Below are 21,744 nucleotides of genomic sequence, written 5' to 3'. Positions count from 1 at the left end.
TGGTTGCTCAACTTGTTCAGTGCTTTATTGAAACAAGGCCCTAACAGATGACTCATCAGGACCTTCAAGCACAGCCCTTCCCACATCCTGAGATTAAAAAGTCAGAGGTGGTTCTGACCTTGGTTTAGCTGCCACCTCGACATTTCCTCTTGAATATTTTCAAACCTTAAAGTGTAAAGATTTTGTCCAGACAGACACATATATACTCCTGCCAAAGGCTGTCACGCTCACGGAAATGCTTCCACCCAGTGGTTTGTGTGCGAGGCGTTGTGCATCTACAGCTCTCCATCCCTTCATCATCCATCCGTTTGTCCATCCGTCTGTTCATTCATGACAAGACAGCAGCAAGTTCTCACAAGTCAGGCCCCCAGGGTTCACAGCAGTGGGGGCTGGGCTTCCAGTGAGGGTAAGGACGCAGGCCTTAGCCCTCACCCAGGGGCCCCCAAGTATAACATCCCTTTCTGAGGCAACAGAAGACAGGCCAAGTGGGTAATTAAGGTTTGAGTCCATAACCCCAACTGGACCGGGAGAGCCTAATGGGTAACTTTGGGTGGGGCAGCCCTCCCTTCAGGTGACCGCTTGACCACCTGTGAATGACCTGAGATGGGCAAAAAAATCAGACAGACAAGTCAGGCATGCAGGTAACACTGAAACAGGAAGAGTAAGAGCTTATGTTTGTGCTGGAGGTGTACGTAAGGAGGGACAGGAAAGAGGGAATGAGGAAGCAGGAACACGCAGACACACGTAGGAGTGCTACTGAGGGCCAGGGCATGGTGCTACTCCTAGGGCAGGGAGGAGCGCGGCTCTGGCCCATCTTGGGGCTGTGGCTTCCCTCAGCCTCAAACATACAAACAAAGCCTCTAGGAAAAAAGGGGACTTTTCTGGACACAGGGAGACAAAGGGTTAACCCAAACAAGGAAGAAAAAAAGCAAAAGATTCCTGTTGGACACAAAATACTTCCTTTGAGCTGGACATAATCCAGTTTCACTGTCAACAGGCTGGGTTCTTCTAGGAGCTGGGGTGTGGGTAGAGGGGTGGCACCAGGGTATGGAGTATGGTTGGAGTGAGACAAGGGGATCAGGGCTGGGGCGCATGGACAGGACACCCTCACTGTCCTGGGGCCTCCAGCAGATCCTCACTATTACAGGCCTCTGGGTAGGTGGTGCCCAGGCCACTCGAGGCAATGAAGATAGGTGAGTCCGTGGCTGGCCTTTCACTGGTCCTGCAGGCGGCTGCAGAGCTCCCTCCGGCTCCGCTCCCCAGGCCCAGCTGCGCGTCTTGAGGCGGAAGGTCCTCAGCTGTCCTTGAAGGCCTCGTGGTTCATGGGCCGATAGTCTTGGGGTTCACAGAAAGGTCTAGGGCAGGATGGGAGAGGGCAATCAATATGGGGGAATGGGAAATTGGGGGGGCAGTCCTCCCTTCTCTTAGGGTGTTGCCTGGCCAAGCCCTTTCCCTGCAGTCCAACCCTCCCCCAGAGGCTGTGGCCATCTCTGCCTGCGGTACCGGGTGCTGCGGGAAGAACTCCTTGTAGCCGCCTTTGAGGATGTACATCTCAGGATAGTAGAGGCTGGGGTAGTCATTGATGGTTCGATCTCGCTCCCTGATGAAACGGCACCTGGGACCAACGGGTGTGGGAGTCAGAGCTGGGCACGCAGTAGGGGGGACCTCAGGGAACCTGTTCCCTGCACCCACTCCTTTGAGCGCCTTGGGAAGGCTCGAGAGCAGGCACTTTTAGGGTCAGTCCGGCTCCTGAGCACTGGAGAGGCTGGGAGTTGGAAGGAAGAAGGAAAACCAAGGGAGCCTCTGTTTCTAGAAGGCAGTTGCGGAATCTTTGTTAGTGTTATCTGGCCTGGGCTGGGAAAGGGGGAGCAGAACGAAGAGAAGTTGCCAAAACTCAAGAGATCTGTTCAGGAGGTCTGGACAAGACTCGGTGAGGGAAGGAAAGGACATCTGAACACCAGGAGGGTCAGTGTCACTGAGGACTGGGACAGGGTTTTAAGGACACTGCTGAAGGCTTGGAATCAGATTTGGGGGAGGGGGTGACAATGGGTAGAGGGTGAGGATTGATGGGAAGGACTGCAGGAGGGAGACAGGGGGAGGGTGCCATGCACAAGGAAGCAGGGATGAGGTCTGCTTCAGGCGGCCAGATGAGCCAAGAGGCCCAAGCCAAGGAGGGGCTGGGCTCAGGCTCTTGGCCATAGGACAGCGCCAGCACCCACACGCTTGGGTGGAGCCGGGACTCACATGCGGGGCCCACGCTCAGATGAGAATTCACAGTGGAAAATGAGGATGATTCTCTTGTCCAGGCTACAGGGTGTGATGGGGCTCTGCAGCAGGAACATCTCCGCGTCCTGTTCCAGGGGCAGGTTCACAGCCGTCTGCAGAGTAGCTGGAGGTCAGGCCACTGCCCTGGGCCTGGCTGGCAGACCCCGCCCCCAGGCAGTTCCCATCTTTCAAAAGGGTGACCCCCACCTCTTGCTGGGCAGGACCCTTCCCCACAAGAGGGTGCCCCCACAGATGAAGGATAGATCTGGTGGGTCTTCAGCACCTCTCTGGTCACCCTGCCTCACCTTGATGTGCCCGCCTTCATACTCGTAGGGGTATCTGCAGTCCACAATCACAAACCTCTCCACGATATTGCTGAACTTGCCCATCAGCAGGGCCACCATCTGTGGAGGCCACAGAGATGGGTTCCAGCAGGCCAGGGGCTGGCTCCTAACCCTACCCTACCCAGTGCTTGCAGCCTGTTCTCAGCGAAGGTTAACAGACGGACAGCTCATCTGCACATACCGTTTCTGGTGAGATGTACTTAAGGTCTTGGTGCTTCCCATCCACAGTCTGTAGGAGGAAGGCCTGCATGAAGGGGAGAGAGAGAGAGCTTGAGAAAGAGAAGAGGAAGAAGGTGAAATGGGTAAGATGAGGAGCAGGAACTGTCCACGGTGGTCACTGTCCAGGATGTTCTCAATCTCGTCGTGACACAAGCCCAAGAGACCACACCTGATTCGACCTTCAAATTCAGCTCTGATTCCCATAGCAACCGAGAGGAGCCTTTTGGGTCTGATGCCCCAGGAACAACCTTCCAAGGGGAAATGAAGGGAAGCAGAAGCGATGGACTCCTGCCTCTACCTCCAGTTCTGCCAAGCCCGGGAATGAGGCCCGAGGAGGGTCAAGCTAGATGTCCGTTTGGAAATGTTTTCCAAGGTGGAGACATCACTGATGCGTGGACACACGTGAGATAGAGTCAGGAGACCGAGTAGAGTCCAGGTGAGAGTAAAGGACAAAGGACGATAGTATGCAAAGGACAGAGCAAAGGGGCCTCTGGTGAGAGAGGGTGGCACTGAAGCAGCTGCTGGGCTAGGGGGCTACAGTTGGCAAGGGGTGGAGCCTGAGGGTCTTGCCAGCTGGTACCTTAGAGTAATCCCCAATCAGTTCACGGTGGTCACTGTCCAGGATGTTCTCAATCTCGTCGTGACACAAGGACTTGGAGCGAAGGACCCGGGCTTTCTGTGAGATAGATGGCAGCCAAGATCATGGGGGGAAGCTGCCCCTCCAGGCCCCGTCTGGCTGGTACCCCCCTTGCCTGCACCCTGGCTGAGAAGGGCTTGCAGGGTAGACTGGGCAGGTGGCAGCCCCACCCCAGCAGGAGGGCTCTCACAGGTTCCTCGGCCTCCTGCTGCTCCTCCAGAGGGGTCACACTTTTCCTCCGCTTGTTCTGTATGGGCAGGTCCCTGTCCTGGGGTCGCTCTAGTCTCTTGAGGACGGGCCGGATCACACCGCAGGGCATGGACGGAGAGCGGAAGAGCCGCCGGCACTTGCTGTACATGATGAAGTCCTGGCCAGGGCAGTGGGTCGGGGGTCAGAGTGCCCAGCTCCTGCTTTCCCCCAAGCCCACCTGGAGGGTCGGGGGCCACCCCAGAAGCTCACCTGCTCCTCCTCCTTTTCCAAAGTCTTGACCAGTGGGGCGCTAATGAGGCTCTCCATGCCTGGGGGAACTGAATCAGCGTCCTGAAGCCAAATCAACAAGGATATGGGTCACACCAACAGGCACAGGCCAAATCCCTCAGGCCCCAGTCCCCCAGCGCAGCCTTCTCTGGCCTTGCCAGCACCTCCACACTGGGCAACCCCCCAGAACCAGGAGGGCAGGGACCCTTCACTGCTCGGGCTTGCACAGAACCCATGAGAAGCCGTGCAGGGGCGCATTCCCTCTGCCCTGCCCATCCTCCCCTCACTGCAGCACCAGCCACCTGCTCTTCTCTGATTGGCCAGAGGTCAGGCTGTGACTCAGTTACCTCAGATTCTTCTGACATTGGGATGCGGTCATAGTCTTGCTGCAGGAGCTCAGAGCTCTCCTCTGGGACATCCCAGGGGGGGGGAGATGTAAGGGGCCTGATGGAGCAAGGCTGCCTACCTCTAAGTCATCCTCCAGGATGTCCACAAACCCATCATCTTCGTCAGGAACTCCCGTGGTGGGGGTCAGGGGGAAGCGCTGGGCCAGGGGACTCAGCTCCTCTACTTCCATCTTCCGCTCAGGGGTGAGGCACTTGTACGGGTGACAAACAGATGCAGGCTACTCAGTGGTGGGGACCCAAGGCAGTCCCCAGCCCTCTCCTTCTGATAAAAGGTTCCCCTGCCTCAGGCTCAATCACCGTCCCATCCCCAGGCTGCCTTCGGGGGCACCTGCCCTGTGCGCCTGCCCTGCAAGGGTCAGCTCTCCCTATGTACCATCAAGTCGGGGGCCGAGCTGGGCCTCTGGGCAAAGGCTTCTCTGCGGTTGGCCCACTCAGCCAGAGCATGGGCGTGGTTGGGATGTGTGGGCTTCCATGGCATCTTGAAGACAAACCCATCCTGTGGGCGGGGGGAGGTGGCGTCATCACATGCCAGAGCACCACCCAGCATGCCCCTCTCTCTCCCTGGAGTGGTCCCACTCTGGCCTGCCGGAAGCGCACATTCTCCTTATCCTCCTCAGAGCTGTGGGCAGTTTGGTCACGCGCCTCGCTCTTCTTCCAGCTGCTAGGCGCTCGGGCATTGGTGATGTTCCGCAGCACAGGGCTGTGGGCCAGAAGCCTCACCTGGGGAGCCAGGGGGGGCAGCAGGTACTGAAGGTTACCTTTCTCTGGCACCAGCCCAGGCCCTACCTCCTCCCATCCCTCCCCTGAATGCCCCTGCTCACCCATTCACCTCCCAAACTCCACCTCCCATGGCCAGACCAGGAGTTGGGCCTTAGAACCCTCCTGCCCTGCCTCGGAGGGCACTCACCGGCAAGGACTGGAAGCGTCGGATGGGGAACTGCTTGCTGCAGAAGGAAACAGGGACACGTCAGGGCTGGAGAGTCTGGGACCGTTGTGGCGAGCATGCAGGGTGCCCCTCCACCTGAGCCCTGAGCACCCTGCCCCTGCCAATGGGGGCAGAGGTAGCCTATGGTGGGTAGACCACCGGAGCCTGTAAGGGGAAGCCCAAGCACTTACCTTCGAACGAACCGGCTAGCTGCCTGGATGGCCTGCTCAAACCTAGGAGAGAGAAGGGTTCCATGCAGCCCACCTCCCACTACAGCCCAACACCCACCTCCAGCAACAGGTCCCCAGTCCACAAGACCTGAGGACCAGGGCTAAGGACAGTGGAAAGGGGAAGTAGGAAGAATGTCAACTATCTGGGGACCCAGCTATTGAGGAGGGGGGAAGATGAGAGTCAGCCTGGGATTTTAAAGGCTCCCTGAATGGAAGAGGGCCCAGAGAATGGCAGCAATGGAGACAGCTGGGGTAGGTCAAAAGGTGGCTGAGCGTTACCCAGACAACGGTCATGCCAGCCTACCCACAGGCCTTCCACCTGTATGCAAATCACCTCAGCGGGGCCATATGGCCGCCAGGAAAGGCATTCATCCATCCCATGATGACAGGCCTTGGCCGACAATGTGGGTGTCTCCAGGGCCTGGATGCCAGCAAGGCTGGGCTTCCCTCCCCTTGTGTGGGGCTCTCTGGGCTCCCCCCAGGACAGCGGCCTGGTTTAGTGTGCCCTTGGATCAGCCAGTTTGCCATGCCAGACCCCCTAGTGACAAACGTGTAGGGTTACACCCTCTTCTCCCTCCTGTGGAATTTTTCAGGACCCAGCCCCTGTCCCACCCCCTCCTCCTGCCTGAGGAGAGGCCAGCAGGCAAGGAATTCCAACAGATGTTCCTTTTGAGGCTGGAGCACAAGCTTCTGTAGATAGGCCCCACCCCCTCTAGCTATGTTACCAGAGACCACCTGCCATGCAGAGCTTTGTGCATCTATGCGTACACTCACACTCACACACACATACGCTTCTTTCTGAGAAACTGTAACCGTCAAAGCAGGTGCAGCGGGGGCGGGCATTGAGGACTAAAATGCCAGGGGGTTGGGCCCCAAGGTGTAGGCAGGTGGCTGTGCCCAGACAACCTGGCATCAGGGATGACCAATTTCATAGGCTTGGTCTCCAATCTGCACCTGAGCCTTGGGGTAAAGCAGGGACAGCTCGTTGCCACCAAAACCTAACCTGCAGGCCCTCCGCCCAATTCTCTTCTCGTTTCCTGTTTGTGAACAAACCCTGTAGCCCAGCCTAGTCTGATCAAAGGCCGTGGGAGGAAAAACAGCCACTGCCCTAAACTCAAAGCCATAGTCCCCCAGCCCAGGCGGGGGATGCCCAGCTGTTCTCACTAATACCTGGCAGCTGCTCTCCCTGCGGAGGCTTGAACAGCTGGATGGGACAGCTGTGCTCTAGAAAGTACTACTCCTGCCCCACAACCAAGGCGGGTGGGATCTAGCCCACTAGCTCCCTCTCCAGTTCATCTCTCAAAGAGCCTGGTCCAGGGGTGGACAAGAGGGTCAAGTGTCACTGAAGCCAGAGGTTGCTGATAGGATGGCCGAGGGCCAAACCAGCCTGTAGCAACTATTTTGTGTGGCCTAGAGTGATACAAGTTTTGAATTAGTTGGACCATGTTTTAGAATTGTGGTATTTCACACACACACATATGTATAGGCAGAAAGGAAAACAGGACACATACCAGCCTATGTTCCCAAAAGGGCTGACTGGCGTCAAGTATCTGCGCTCCCAGAGGCCCTGTCCCCACCACCCTGGCCCCAAGCCTACTTTCAGATGCTCCTGTGAGAACAGACCCTTTTCCGAGACAGGGAGCCAGCAAGATCCCAGAACTCAGGAAGGTCAATGAGTCCCCCCACATGGGGACCCAGGGGGGTCTGTCCACTCTCCCAGGCCTCCCCAATGCGTGTATGCTACAGCTGGGATTCCCAAAGGCAGGTGCCAAATCCTGTAGTGGGGATCCCTCTTCTTTACTCACGTCTGCTCCGCCATCTGGGGGTCCATGGGGCTGGGAGAATCCATGCAGAGCCCTGAGGGGACAGAGTGCTTTGGTTTGAAAGTAGTGTCATTTTCTGTACTCTCCCCCACCATGTCCCAACCCTATTCAGAGAAGGGAAAAAACTGTTTCTGTTTTAAATCTCGACACATTAAAAAAAATGAAGCAAAACCCACCCATGGACCCCAACAGCCCGGGCTGCCCCCCAACTGTCCAGGGCTCCACTCCCTATTTGCTATGAAAACACTTCTACATGGTTTGTAAATCAAAACTTCGTTAAGCATTTTTCTTGAACTGGTTTAAGATAATTTGTTCTGGAAGAGATAACAGCCTTTTAAAAGGAAAAGATTATAACTGGGGGCAAGTGAGTGTTATAAAATAACCAGCTTTCCGTTCTAATGCCTCCCAGGTGGGGCTGTGGTTCAGGGGCTTTGGTTTTAAATAGGTGAGATCTCATCTCCTGCGGAGGGCCCCGCCCAACCACCGTTCCGCCTGGATGTGGTGAGCCCCGCCAGAGGAGGGCAGGGGAGGCTTCTCAGACCTCCCGGTTGTTGGAAGGACATTAGTCTGATTGGCAGGGAAATGAGGAGGCTCAGGCAGCCCCCCAAAGTCCCCTGGCACCCCTGGGCCTCACCTGCATCAGAAGATTCAGAGGACTCAGACGACAGGGAGGATGCTGACGCTCGCCGCGGGGACAGGGATAGGCATGTGTGCAGGCTGCCTACCTGACTCTTTGGGGCCTCCCTGGGAAGGGAGCAGGGACCCAGGGAAGTAGAAAGGTAAATGGGGGGTTCAAGGGCTGGCTGGCCCATGTTCCCACCAGCCACCCACTTCTGAAGGGCCCATCCAGCTTCTGCACTGCCCCAAGGTAGGCGATGGCATGGAAAACCGGCCCTCTTCTCTGTAGGCAGGCTCCTACAGAGGCCCTAAGTGTCTTCTCTTCCTTGGTTGGTTTAAGAAAGATCCTCCTGGGTACAGGGGGAGGTGAGCCCAAGACAAGAGGAAGGAGCTGGGCTGGGGATCATCCTGGGGGTGGGGCAGTAGAGCAGCCTCCAGGCAGCGGTTCTCAACCTGTGGGTCTCGACCCCTGAAAATACATCCTGCATCTCAGATATTTACATTACGATTCATAACAGTAGCAACATTACAGTTATGAAGTAGCAACGAAAATAATTTTATGGTTGGGGGTCACCACAACATGAGGAACTGCATTAGGAAGGTTGAGAACCACTGCTCCAGAGCCTTTAGGCTCCTACCCATCCACAGGCCTTCCTAAAGGGGGAGCCAAGACTTGGGGTTCTGTCGCTGGGAGGACAACCCAGCCCGGACCCTGCAGGTAACTCAGGGAGCAGGACCAGTGTTTAACCCTTTAACCCCCAGGAAAGAACTAGGGGTAGAGGGAGCAGGGGCAAGGGACCTAGGAGAACTGGATTGCTCTGCCTTCTAGTTCCCCTCCAGGCTCACCATCCCCTGCCTGGGGCAAAATGGTGGCGACAGGGGCAATAGGGAGGCAGCATGACGGAGGCACGTTGAGGGAGAAGGAGGAGGAGGAGGAGGGGAAAAGAGGATCTTCAGAGTCTGGTGCCGAATAAGAACAGGTCACCTAGAGTGTAAGCCGCACAGTCCCGGCCTCACCGCCCTTGTCCCGGGTCCCCAAAGCAGGCTCTCCCCGGGATACCTCCTTACTCGCCTCTCGGATTCGGATCCCATGGGGGGTTCCCCAGGAGGCCCGGGACCAACACCCTAGTGCCGACCTCTCACCCCACACCCGGCTTCCTTGGGGCGCCCTACCTGCCGAGTCCAGCGAGGTCGTGCATGGTCTGGGTGAGGGTGGCGACCGGCGAGAAAGTGGCCGCGCGCTCCGGGGTCCCCAAGAGGCCCTGAGCTCCCCGCCGGAGGCCCGGGAGGTGGCTCGGACGCTCGGCGCCCCCGCGCACGCCGGCGGGGCTGAGAGCGGGGCTCGGTGCGGCGGGGTCCGGCTGCAGCAGCTCCATCGCGGGACACCCACCCACGCCGGGCACAGCTGGCCCGGACCAGGTGGGGAGCGGGCCTGGGGTGGAGGCGGGGGGGAGGGAGGAAAACGGGGCCGGAGCGAGGGAGGCGAGGGAGGAGAGGGAAGCGGGGAGGGCTGGGAGGGGCGGAGGGGCGCGGGGATCAGCCACCCGTGCGGGAAGCCTCTGCCGCCGCTGCCACCTCTGCTCCTTATATATTCGAAAAATAACAGCGGCCGCGCCGGCCGACGCCGCCAATCCGGGCGCGGGCTAGAGGAGGGCGGGCCGGAGGGCGGGACCCGCGGGGGAAAGGCGCGGAGGCGAGACCCGCCCGGCCCGCTCAGTTTCAGGCTTCGGTGGCAGCGGAGGAATTGGGGTTCCTCCCAGGCCCCACCCCCGCACCCCACCCGGAGGTCCCAGGGCCTGAGCATCCTGGCTTCCCAGGTCCCGTTTCTCGGGATGTGGTTTGGAGTGACCCCGAGCGGAGCGGGCCCCAGGGGGAGCCTCAGGAGGGACCCCCGCGGTTTGATGTCATTTACGAGCACCGCTAGGCAGTGAGGGGTGCCGTCCCCGGAGTCGGCGGACGCAGGGGCGGGCTCTGCGAGGCTGTGTTCGCCGCCTTACGGATGGGGACACCGCGGTGTGAAGTTCATGAGCGCATTCAAAGCCGCCCAGCCGGGCAGCTGGTGGAGCCGAGCTTCTCCCCTGGCATCTCTGCCCGCGCAGCTTCCCCGCCCCGAGACGGGCGCCTCCGGAGCCCAACTCCCTCCAGGGGCCCCCAGCGTAGGAGGTGGACCCGCGGTGGGGACCGACGAGTAACGGATGGGCGCTTCCGGGGGTGGGGGTCCAGGTTAGAGGTGACCCCAAGGGGCCCAGTTTTCTCTGGCTGCACCAGAGGAGGCTCTGATGGGTGGTCTTGCCACGGGTTCTGGTGGCGAGGGTGTCGGTGACCTCAAAACCCAGTTATGGAAGTATCTCCCGTCCGTTGGTGGTTTGACTAATGTGGTGCCAATGGGCATCACACTGTTTAATTGGTGTCTCTTTGATCATCTGGGAGGCGGAACTTGTCACTAGTTTAAACTGAGCAGCTTCTAATTATCTAGTCACCTTCCAGCGAGCCCGCTGTCCTGGATGAGGCAGGAAGGCTGTACCCAAAATCAAGTGGGCGACAAGCCGCGTTTGCATCCTGTCTTCCCAGGGAAGAGGAGGTCTTCGGCTGGGAGGGGCGGGCCCCTGGCAGGCAGGAGCTGCAGCCTTCCCCCTTCCCCTGCAGTTCCAACCACCCGACCTTGGCTGCAAAAGGGAGGGCTGGCAGTGGGGGTTCCCAGGGGCCTGCCAGAGAACAGAGGTGTAGAGGAAGGGGATGGGAAGACCCAGTCCCACCTCAGAGGGGTGACCTGGGAGGGGATGGTGACCCTTCTCTCAACATTTTGCCTCGCTCCTGTGCTGTGCCGGGAGCTATGCTGTGTGCTGGGCAGGAAGGCTGAAGTTTCAGGTCAAGAGTCCAGCTCCGAACCTCCAAGATTCAAGGCCGTGACTGCCTGGGGGTTGGTCTCCCACCAAAAAAGACCAGAAATAAAACTGCCCTGAGGGTTTCATGATCAAAATCAGCCCAGCAGGGGTTACCCACACATTGCTTCTACAGGGTGTGCAGAGGTGGTGGGAGTAGGCGGGGAGAGGGCCGTTATATTCCCGTCCCTGAGATCCCACAGTCCCGTCACCTCTGGGCCAGTGGAGAGGGGCCAGGACCACAGAGAGGTCACTCCAGAGCATCCCACACAGCAGCTCTGTGTATCTTCCTGAATCTCCTTTTGCCAATTAGATGTGTTAAAAAACACACCTCGTCAATAAAAATAAGCTAAAAGAAATTGCAGCCCTAGCAGGTTTGGCTCAGTGAATAGAGCATTGGCCTGTGGACTGAAGGTCCTGGGTTCGATTCCGGTCAAGGGCACCTGCCTGGGTTGCAGGCTCAATCCCCAGTAGGGGGCGTGCAGGAGACAGCCTATCAATGATTCCCTCTCATCTTTGATGTTTCTATCTCTCTCTCCCTCTCCCTTCCGCTCTGAAATCAATAAAAACATATTTTTTAAAAAAAGAAAAGAAAAGCCATTGCAGCCCTGGGGGGTGGCTCAGTTGGCTGGAGCATTGTCCTGTACACCAAAAGATTTCAGGTTCAATTGCAGGGCAGGGCATATACTGAGGTTCAGGTTCGATGCTCCGTTGGGGCATGTATGGAAGGCAGCCAATCCATTGATGTTTCTATCTCTTCCCCACCCCACTTCCTCTCTCTCTAAAAAGATTAGTGAATATGTCCTCTGGTGAGGATTAAAATAAAAAAAGAAGCAATTGCAAACATCATAGTCAGAGGATCAACTCCTCCCATCCAGCCACATTTCCAGGCTGAAAGCTCTGTCTTCCCATGGAAAAGAATGACCTGGCATCGGACTGTACGCATCAAGCACTGGGCTTGGTTAAGGGGTGTGGTGTGACCCCGGAGCACTGCCAGAGAGGAGGAAAAATTACCACATGCTCGTAAAATCCTGCTTCTCCAAGCCTGTTAACAAACAGCATCTTTGTGGGACTAATTTTTCTGGTATCTTTTTTGGGGGGGGGTCATGGATTGTGACATGTTAAATGGTTTTTGTGGGTTTTTTTAAATCCTCATCTGAGGATATGTTTTCTTTTTAAATTATTATTTTTGAGTTTTATAGAGAGAGGAAGGGGGAGAGAGAGAAACATCAGTGAGAGAGAAACATCTGTCGGTTGCCTCCTGTATGTGCCTTGACTGGGGACTGAACCTGCAACCTTTTGGTGTCCAGGACGCCACTCCAACAACTTAGCCACCCGGCCAGGGCAACATGTTAAATGATTTTTAAAAATTGGTACATGGGCTGCTGTGGCCCCAGGAACCGTGTGGGCCTGCGCTGCGCTCTTCCTTTCCGATCCGCCATCGGTGGTGGAGTCGCCGCCAAGATGCAGATTTTCGTGAAAACCCTCACGGGAAGACCATCACTCTGGAGGTCGAGCCCTCAGATACAACAGAAAATGTAAAGGCCAAGATCCAGGATAAGGAAGGAATTCCTCCTGATCAGCAAAGACTGGTCTTTGCTGGCAAGCAACTGGAAGACGGACGTACTTTGTCTGACTACAACATTCAACATTCATCTTGTGTTGAGACTTCGTGGTGGTGCTAAGAAAAGGGAGAAGTCTTACCTCACTCCCAAGAAGAATAAGCCTAAGAGAAAGAAGGTGAAGCTGGCTGTCCTGAACTACAACATGGATGAGAATGGCAAAGTCAGTTGCCTTCGTCAGCAGTGCCCTTCAGATGAATGTGGTGTGTGCTGGAGTTTTTATGGCCAGCCACTTTGACAGACATTATTGTGGCAATGTTGTCTGACCTATTGCTTCAACAGAAGACAGGTAATTGTATTTGCTTCAACAGAAGACAAGTAATTGTATTTGGGTTAATAAAAGACATGAACTAACATTAAAAAAAATTGGTACGTGGTACCAAAACTTCAGACAAAAAATAAAATTTAACTGGAACAAAAAAGGTAGTGATAATTCAATCTCCCGCCCCAGAGGCAGCCACTATTATAAATTTGTTGCATAGTCTGTAACAGTCCAAGCCAATAGAAACATAATGGGAAGCACAAATATGAGCCACATATGTAATTCAAAAAGTTTTAGTAGCCACATTAAAAATTAAAAAGAAACATAAAATTTTATTAGTTTACTTAATTTAATGTGTTAAAAATATTATCATTTCAACATATTAACATAAAAATTATAATACATTTTACATACTTTTTTCTGGTACCAAGTCTTCAAAGCCCAATGTACATTTTATACTCACAGCACATCTCAACTTGGACTTGGAATGTACTTTGCAAGCACTGGATAGTCACATATGAGATTAGTGGCTACCACAGTGAACAGGGCAGGTCTATACATTTACAACCATATGTATGCCCATTTTTCATAAATATACAAACAATATGAAACATTGTTTTACATCTTGCTTTCTCTATTTTACTTGGAGATAGATCTATATTAGTACCATTTACACTAATAAAAGACAAACATGCAAATTGACCATACCTTCACTACACCTTAAGCCACCCCACCAACCAATCAGAGCGACTATATGCAAATTAACCCAACCAAGATGACGGCCGGCAGCCAGGGAGCTGGAGCAAGCAGGAGGCTTGGTTGCCCCAATGATGGAGGAAGCAAAGCTTCCCGCCTGCCACTGGGGCTCTGAGCTCCACTCAAAGCAACAAAGTTTCAATTATAGAAGATAAATAAAGCCCAGATTCTGCTTTCAGTGGGCCGGGCGGTGGCCACGGAGCTGGAGTCTTGGGTTGCCCCTGGCGATGGAGGAAGCCAAGCTTCCCTCCCGCCTGCCCTGGCCGGCTCTGAGCTCCACTCCAGGCTACAAAGTTTCAATTATAGAAGGTAAATAAATCCCAGAATAAAAAAAAAAAAAAAAGGAGAGGCTAGGAGCTTCCGTCACCGGGGGTGGGGGGTGGGGGTGGGGGGTGCTTGGACAGCCTGAAAACGGCCCTCAGCCCCTCTCTCAGACTGGCCAGGCACCCCAGTGGGGACCCCCCACCCTAAAGGGGGTGTGGCCAGCCTGAAAACAGCCGTCAGCCCCTCACCCAGGCTGGCCAGGCACCCCAGCGGGACCCCCACCCTGATCTGGGACACCCTTCAGGGCAAACCAGCCGGCCCCCACCCGTGCACCAGGCCTCTATCCTATGTAGTAAAAGGGTAATATGCAAACTGACCCTAACAGCAGAAAGACTGGGAATGACTGGTCACTATGACACACACTGACCACCAGGAGGCAGACGCTCAATGCAGGAGCTGCCCCCTGGTGGTCAGTGTGCTCCCACAGGGGGAGCTCTGCTCAGCCACAAGCCAGGCTGATGGCTGCCAGTACAGTGGTGGTGGTGGGAGCCTCTCCCGCCTCCTCAGCGGCACTAAAGATGTCTGACTGCAGTTTAGGCCTGCTCCCCGCTGGCAAGTAGACATCCCCCGAGGGCTCCCGGGCTGCCAGAGGGATGTCTGACTGCCAGCTTAGGCCCAATCCCCCAGGGAGCGGGCCTAAGCCAGCAGGTGGTCATCCCCCGAGGGGTCCCAGACTGCGAGAGGGCACAGGCCGGGCTGAGGGGACCCCCCCCCCCCCGAGCGCACAAATTTTTGTGCACCGGGCCTCTAGTAATGATATATATTTATTCAATTCTCTAATGCTGAACATGTAGGTTATTAGTTTTTGCAATGATGCAGAAAGTACACATTGCATGAATTCCTAAAGCGAAAATGCTGGAAAGTATGGACCTTACTCATTGAAGCCTCCTGTTCTCTTTTCTCAGTCTCATTTCCTCAAGCTGACTGAGCTATTGAAGAGCAGGGACCATGTGTTTTACCTCTCCACCCTTCTCCCAGCACCTCAAATAGGCTCTAGCCCCAGGTGGGCCTCTGACCCCAATATTCCACTTCTAGGGATTTCTCTTAAGGATGTGATAAAAGTACACACCGATGTATGTATGTTCATTGAGTCATTTTTAATAACAACAAAACACGGAGCATAAAGTGGGTGTCCTTCAACATGGGAACAGCCAATGAGGGTGCAATACCTGTGTAATACCTGCAGCCTTTATTTTTTAAAAATATTTTTATTGATTTCAGAGAGGAAGGGAAAGGGAGAGAGAAACATCAATGATGAGAAAGAATCATCAACCAGCTGCCTCCTGCATGCTCCCTACTGGGGATTGAGCCCAAAACCCAGGCATGTGCCCTTGGCTGGAATCTAACCCGGATCTTTCAGTTCACAGGCTGATGCTCTATCCACTGAGCCAAATCATCCAGGGCAACCTTCAGCCTTTAATGAGAACAGGCGCCGGCTGGCATGGCTCAGTGGTTGAGCATCAACCTATGAATCAGGAGGTCACGGTTTGATTCCCTGTCAGGCACATGCCCGGGTTGTGGGCTCGATCCCCAGTGCAGGAGGCAGCCAACCAATGGTTTTTTCTAATCATTGATGTTTCTATCTCTCTCCCCCTCTCCCTTCCTCTCTGAAATCAATAAAAATGTATTAAAAAAAAAAAAAAAAAAGAACAGGCACTGGAGGGTAGGAATGCCTGGCACCCTGCTGGACCCAATAAGTAATTGAATGATTACATGTTGAGCTCTTGGAAAGTGGTCTTTGGAAAAAAGGGTTCCTAAAATAAAAGAAGTTTGAAACTCACTGATGTAGATATTTATTGACATGAAAAGATGTTCACAATATTGGCTACAAAATATTACGCTAAATGTTATCCTATTAATAACAATATACACAGAAAAGTGTCCTTTAAGGATATTCTCTGAGTGGTGGAATTAAAGGCGATTAAATGTTGCCCTAGCCGGTTTGGCTCAGTGGATAGAGCATCAGCCTGTGGACCAAAGGGTCTCTGGATTCGATTCCGGTCAAGGGGATGTACCTTGGTTGCAGGCTCCTCCCCGGCCCAGGGCCCTGGTCAGGGCTCCTGCAGGAGGCAACCAATTGATGTGTTACTCTCACATCGATGTTTCTCTCTCTCTCCCCGTCTCTCTTTCATTCTCTGTAAAAATCAATGGAAAAATATCATCGGGTGAGGATTAACAAAAACAAACAAACAAAAAAATAAATAAATAAAGGTGACTAAATGTTTTTATCCTCAAAAATTTCTGTATTTTAAAATATTTTCCAAAGAACAGGCATAGTTTTCATTTTTATTTTTTTTCTGTCTCCCCCCGCCCCCCCCCCCCCCAAGACAGGAGGGGAGAGGAAGAGAGAGATAGGAACATCAATGATAGAGAATCAATGATCGGCTGCCTCCTGCATGCCCGCTGCAACCTGGCATGTGACTTGATCCTAATCAAACGGGATTAAGCCCAACCAACTGAGCCACACCCATCAGGGCTCCTTTTCATTGTAAAGGGACTGTTAGTACTTGCTTATTGAAGAAAACTTGAAAAGTTCAGCAAGGTACTGGGGGTGAGGGGAGCCCACCCACAGAGCAATCACCCAAACACCCACTGATAAGCCAGAATGGGTGAGGATAAGCCAGGAGGGATATATGTCACACGAATGAAATCTCCAAAATGTAGCAAGGTTTCCTGGAGATGTGTGGAAAGGAATCCTCAGACAGGTGGCCCTACATTCACCTTTGCACAGGGACCATACACCCATTATGGGCCAAGCACTGATCTGGCCTGCAAAGGGACAAGTCTCCCACGTTTTCTTCTGGATCTTGTGATTAGAGGAATATTTTTTTCTATCTCAGGGGTGGGAATAGGCTCTCTAAGTAAGACACAAATCCCAGAAGCATTACAGGAAAAATTGATAGACCTGCCTACCTAAAGATTTAAAACTTCTCATATCTAAGACTCCCTAGACCCATGGTCGGCAAACTGCGGCTCGCGAGCCACATGTGGCTCTTTGGGCCCTTGAGTGTGGCTCTTCCTAAGTCTTAGGAGTACCCTAATTAAGTTAATAACAATGTACCTACCTATATAGTTTAAGTTTAAAAAATGTGGCTCTCAAAAGAAATTTCAATCATTGTACTGTTGATATTTGGCTCTGTTGACTAATGAGCTTGCTGACCACATAGGGCCTAGACTATGTTAAAGGACAAATGTAGAATATATTTGCAATATACTTAAAGATTTTGTTCAGAGATGAAGAGCCCCTAAAAATTTAAAAAACACACACACACACACAAAAACAAACACCAAATATAAGGGATACATGAGCAAAGATCTGACTAGAAAATCCAAAGGATTCAAATGGCCAATACACGCATGCAACGAGAAATGCACACTAACCAGCAGTGAGTTACACTTTCTTCCTTTGGCTTCCAGAACACCATACAGGCTTGGTTTTCCTCCTACATTTCAGCTGTTCTTCACGAGTTTCCCTTTTTAAAAAAAGAAAATATTGCCGGCTGGTGGGGCTCAGTAGTTGAACCAGGAGGTCACGGTTTGATTCTCCATCAGGGCACATGGCGGGATTTTGGACTTGATCCCCAGTAGGGTGTGTGCAGGAGGCAGCCAATTGATGATTCTCTCTTATCACTGATGTTTCTATCTCTCCCTCTCCCTTCCTCTCTCTGAAATCAATAAAAAACATTTAAAAGCCGAAACCGGTTTGGCTCAGTGGATAGAGCGTCGGCCTGTGGACTGGAAGGTCCCAGGTTCGATTCCGGTCAAGGGCATGTACCTGGGTTGCGGGCACATCCCCAGTGGGAGATGTGCAGGAGGCGGCTGGTCGATGTTTCTCTCTCATCGATGTTTCTGACTCTCTATCTCTCTCCCTTCCTCTCTGTAAAAAATCAATAAAGTATATTAAAAAAAAACCATTTAAAAAAATTAAAAAAATAAATAAGAATATATTATTGCCCTGCCAGTGTTTCTCAGTGGTTAGCATCATCCACGCATCAAAGGGTCTCAGGTTCGATTCCCAGTCAAGGGCATGAACCTGAGTTAAAGCTTCGATCCCGGCTCTGGGCATGTGTGGGAGACACAATCAATGTCTCTCATAAATGTTTTATTTCTCTCTCTCTCTTTCTACCCACCAGGGGGCAGACAGTTGACCAGTCGACCAGTTGCTATGACGTGCACTGAGCACCAGGGGGCAGATGTTCTCACCAATAGGTTAGCTTGCTGCTGGGGTCCAGCCCGATTGGGGACTGAGTGAGATGGGCCGGGCATGCCCTGGAGCCCTCCTGCGGTCCCTCTCCAGGCCCCATGGTGCACCGGTGGGGTCCCTCAGCCTGGCCTGCACCCTCTCACAAAACCAGGACCCCTTGGGGGATGTCAGAGAGCGGGTTTCAGCCCGATCCCTGCAGGCCACCAAGAGGGACCCCACCCGTGCACAAATTTATGCACCGGGCCTCTAGTATGTGTGTGTGTGTATCTATACACACACACACACACACACCCCGAGTGTCCAGATTATTATGACCACCTGACGTTTGTAGGCAAATTAGCTATAATTTCGTGCTGAAGTTGCTAGAGGGTCAGACCATTATAAATAGGGAAGCAGGTTGTTTACCACGACAGTAGAAGTGATTTTTTTCTGAAGATATGGGTAAACAATGCGATTTAACAGCCTTTGAACGTGGGATATATTTGAACGTGAGTGGCCAGATTATTACGACCACCTGACGTCTGTAGGCAAATTAACCGTACACTGCATCGTATGGGATATGGAAGCCGAAGGCCTGTTCGAACACCTTTGCTGTCTGCAGTTACCAAGATAAAACGTCTCCAATTCGCACAGGAACACAAGGATTGGACAGTGAGCATTGGAAAAAAGTCATGTGGTCTGATGAATCAAGTTTCCAGTTGCATCATGCAGATGGCAGAGTGAGAATTTGGCGGAAACAGCATGAAAGCATGCACCCCACATGCATGAGTACAACCCTTCAAGCTGGTGGGGGCAGTGTTATGGTTTGGGGCATGTTTTCCTGGCATGATTTGGGCCCTTTAATTCATGTGGAACAACGTCTGAATAGCACAACATACCTAAGTATCATTGCTGATCAGGTTCATCCTATCATGTTGATGGCGTATCCCAATGGAGATGGCTTCTTCCAACAAGACAATGCGCCATGCCACGGTGCTCATATTGTGCAGGAGTGGTTTCAAGAACATGAGGGAGACTTTACCTTGCTTAGGTGGCCCCCACAATCACCAGATCTCAATCCAATTGAGCATTTGTGGGACGAAGTTAAAAGAGCCATCAGGCAGCTGGTTCCACAACCATCAAACCTCACAGAACTGGACAGTGCTATTCATCAGGCATGGTGTCAGATTCCTCGCATCACCTTTCAACATCTCGTGGAGTCAATGCCAAGAAGAATTGCCACAGTATTGAAGGCAAAATGTGGCCCAAGGAAGTACTGATGGGTGGTCATAATAATCTGGCCACTCACGTTCAAATATATCCCACATTCAAAGGCTGTTAAATCGCATTGTTTACCCATATCTTCAGAAAAAAATCACTTCTGTCGTGGTAAACAACCTGCTTCCCTATTTATAATGGTCTGGCCCTCTAGCAACTTCAGCGCGAAATTATAGCTAATTTGCCTACAAATGTCAGATATATATATATATATATATATATATATATATATATATAAAGTATAGTTGACATACAATATTATATTAGTTTCAGGTATACAACATAGTGATTTGACATTTATATATGTACCTTTTAAAATATATATATTTTTATTGATTTCAGAGAAGAAGGGAGAGGGAGAGAGAGACAGAAACATCAATGATGAAAGAGAATCATTGATAGGCTGCCTCCTGCATGGCCCCTACTGGGGATCAGCCCACAACCCGGGCATGTGCCCTGACTGGGAATTGAACTGTTACCTCCTGGTTCATAGGTCAAGGCTCAACCACTTAGCCATGCCAGCCGGGCAACATTTACGTACCTTATGATGTGAATACCACAATAAGTCTAGTAACCACCTGTTACCATACAAAGTTATTATATTATTAGCTATTTTCCTATACTGTACATTACATCCTTATGACATATTTATTTTATAAATGGAAGTTTGTACCTCTTATTCTCCTTCACCCCTTTCACCCACCACCACCCACTCTCCTCTCCTCTGGCAACCATCATTTTGTTCTCTGTACCTATGAATCTGTTTCTGTTTTGTTTTGTTTATCCACTTGTTTTGTTTCTTAGATTCCACATGTAAATGAAATCATATGCTATTCACCTTTGATTTATTTCACTTAGCATAATACCCCTCTACGTCCATCCATGTTGTCATGAATGGCTAGCTTTCATTCTTTTTTAAGTTATGTCTTAGCAGTATTCCATTGTATACATATACCACATTTCCTGCATCTTGTGAGTTTCTTGCTAGTTCTTTCTTGAGCCCTTAACCTTGGAGAGCCCAGGGCACAGTCTTTGGTTCTCTTTTCTTCTTTGTCTACATCCACTCACTTGAAACATCATCCAGCTCCAGGTCCTTACTCAGCCTGTCTGCCTGGGGGTCACAGCCTTCCTCTCTACCTACTCCTTATGTTAGTGTAAGAGTTGTTGTTTTTTAAATTGATTTCAGAGAGGAAGGGAGAGGGAGAGAGAGATAGAAACATCAATGATGAGGAAGAATCATTGATCGGCTGCCTCCTGCACACCTCACACTGGGGATTGAGCCTGCAACCTGAGCATGTGCATGACTTCCTGGTTCATAGGCCCATGCTCAACCAGTTGGGCAGTCTAAGAGTTTTTTGATTGCTTGTTTGTTTTATTGATTTTAGAGAGAGAGAGGAAGCGGGGGGAGAGAGAAACATTGATATGTGAGAGAGAAACATTGATTAGCTGCCTCTAGAACGCACCCTGATCAGGGATGGAACCTTCTAACTTTCAGTGTACTGGACAATGCTCCAACCAACTGAGCCACACCCTAGGGCGCTCTAAGAGGTTTTTAAAATACTGTAGCACATTCAATGTTTTAAGAACTTCATTTTTATGTGTTTGGTTCAGGAACAAGAGGTTTCAGGGATTCATGTGTATGTGTGCCTATGTACTAGAATATACATGATGTTATTTTTGTAGGTACAAACACATTTATGACTATATGCATGTGACACACTGAGATGTTACAGTGTTTATGAATTGTGGGATCACCATCAAATAGATTTAAAACTGGTGTTGCTATTATAAATGTGTAACAATAAGCTACATAGATTCTAGTTCATCCATAATTGGAACAATATACAACCATTAAAAAGCATGTTGGCAATACTTTACCGATATGGCAAAATTCTAATCACTCGATGCCAGGTAAAACTGCAGGAGATGCCAGATATACAGTCTAATACAGTCTGATGCCAGTTTTATGCAATAAAATTTTTTAAAAAGAAAACTGCATGTGCCTAGAGAAAAGACTGGAACTGTATAAAAATGTTACCTGCGCATCTCTCCAGGTATTGGGGTGAAAGGGGAATTCTAGTTTCCTGTATTTTTCAGTTTCCGCCAAAAACGTAAATTATTTTTACCTTAAGAAAACACAAAACACAATTGTTATTCTTTACAAGCCGCAAATCGCTGCTCACCCGGCTCAGTGGCCAGACACGGCGCCCCTGTCCCCAGGTCACCGGGATCCCGAGCGCCGGCGGGTCCAGCAGGCCGCAGCGCCCTCCGGCGGCCGGTCCGGGGTGGCAGGGAGGAGGGTGGGCGCGGAGAACCGGGAGGCGGTGCCGGGCGTCCCCGCGCTTCCCGCGAGATCCCGCTCCGCCCGCTCCGCCCCGCTCGCCGCGCTCCCCGCGCCTCGCCACTTCCTGCCTTCGGTGACCGCGCCACCCGACCTCGTCCGGCACGCCGCCTGCTGCACGCCGCCCGTGGCCCCTGAAGCTGTCCCACGG

The 21,744-nt window shown here is 52.2% G+C and overlaps 1 protein-coding gene across 1 annotated transcript; it reads right to left on the bottom strand.

Annotated features, from left to right (window-relative positions):
• On the bottom strand, window positions 1-9,442 carry CDC25B (cell division cycle 25B). Its single transcript, XM_023760300.1, is given in 18 exon segments — window positions 1-1,261; window positions 1,263-1,300; window positions 1,303-1,355; window positions 1,499-1,615; window positions 2,245-2,378; window positions 2,571-2,669; window positions 2,791-2,853; window positions 3,409-3,504; window positions 3,656-3,832; window positions 3,925-4,005; window positions 4,409-4,540; window positions 4,723-4,889; window positions 4,892-5,069; window positions 5,257-5,293; window positions 5,466-5,507; window positions 7,310-7,361; window positions 7,962-8,071; window positions 9,119-9,442. Coding segments are annotated over 18 exon segments (1,827 nt in total). The 5' UTR covers window positions 9,322-9,442; the 3' UTR covers window positions 1-1,213.
• Window positions 9,443-21,744: the final 12,302 nt, after the last annotated feature.

The sequence above is a fragment of the Myotis lucifugus genome, unplaced genomic scaffold (genome assembly GCF_000147115.1).
Source record: "Myotis lucifugus unplaced genomic scaffold, Myoluc2.0 scaffold_178, whole genome shotgun sequence".
Lineage (NCBI taxonomy): Eukaryota > Metazoa > Chordata > Mammalia > Chiroptera > Vespertilionidae > Myotis > Myotis lucifugus.
The sequence above is the reverse complement of the archived record's forward strand: the minus strand, read 5'-3'. Positions and strand labels throughout refer to the sequence as shown.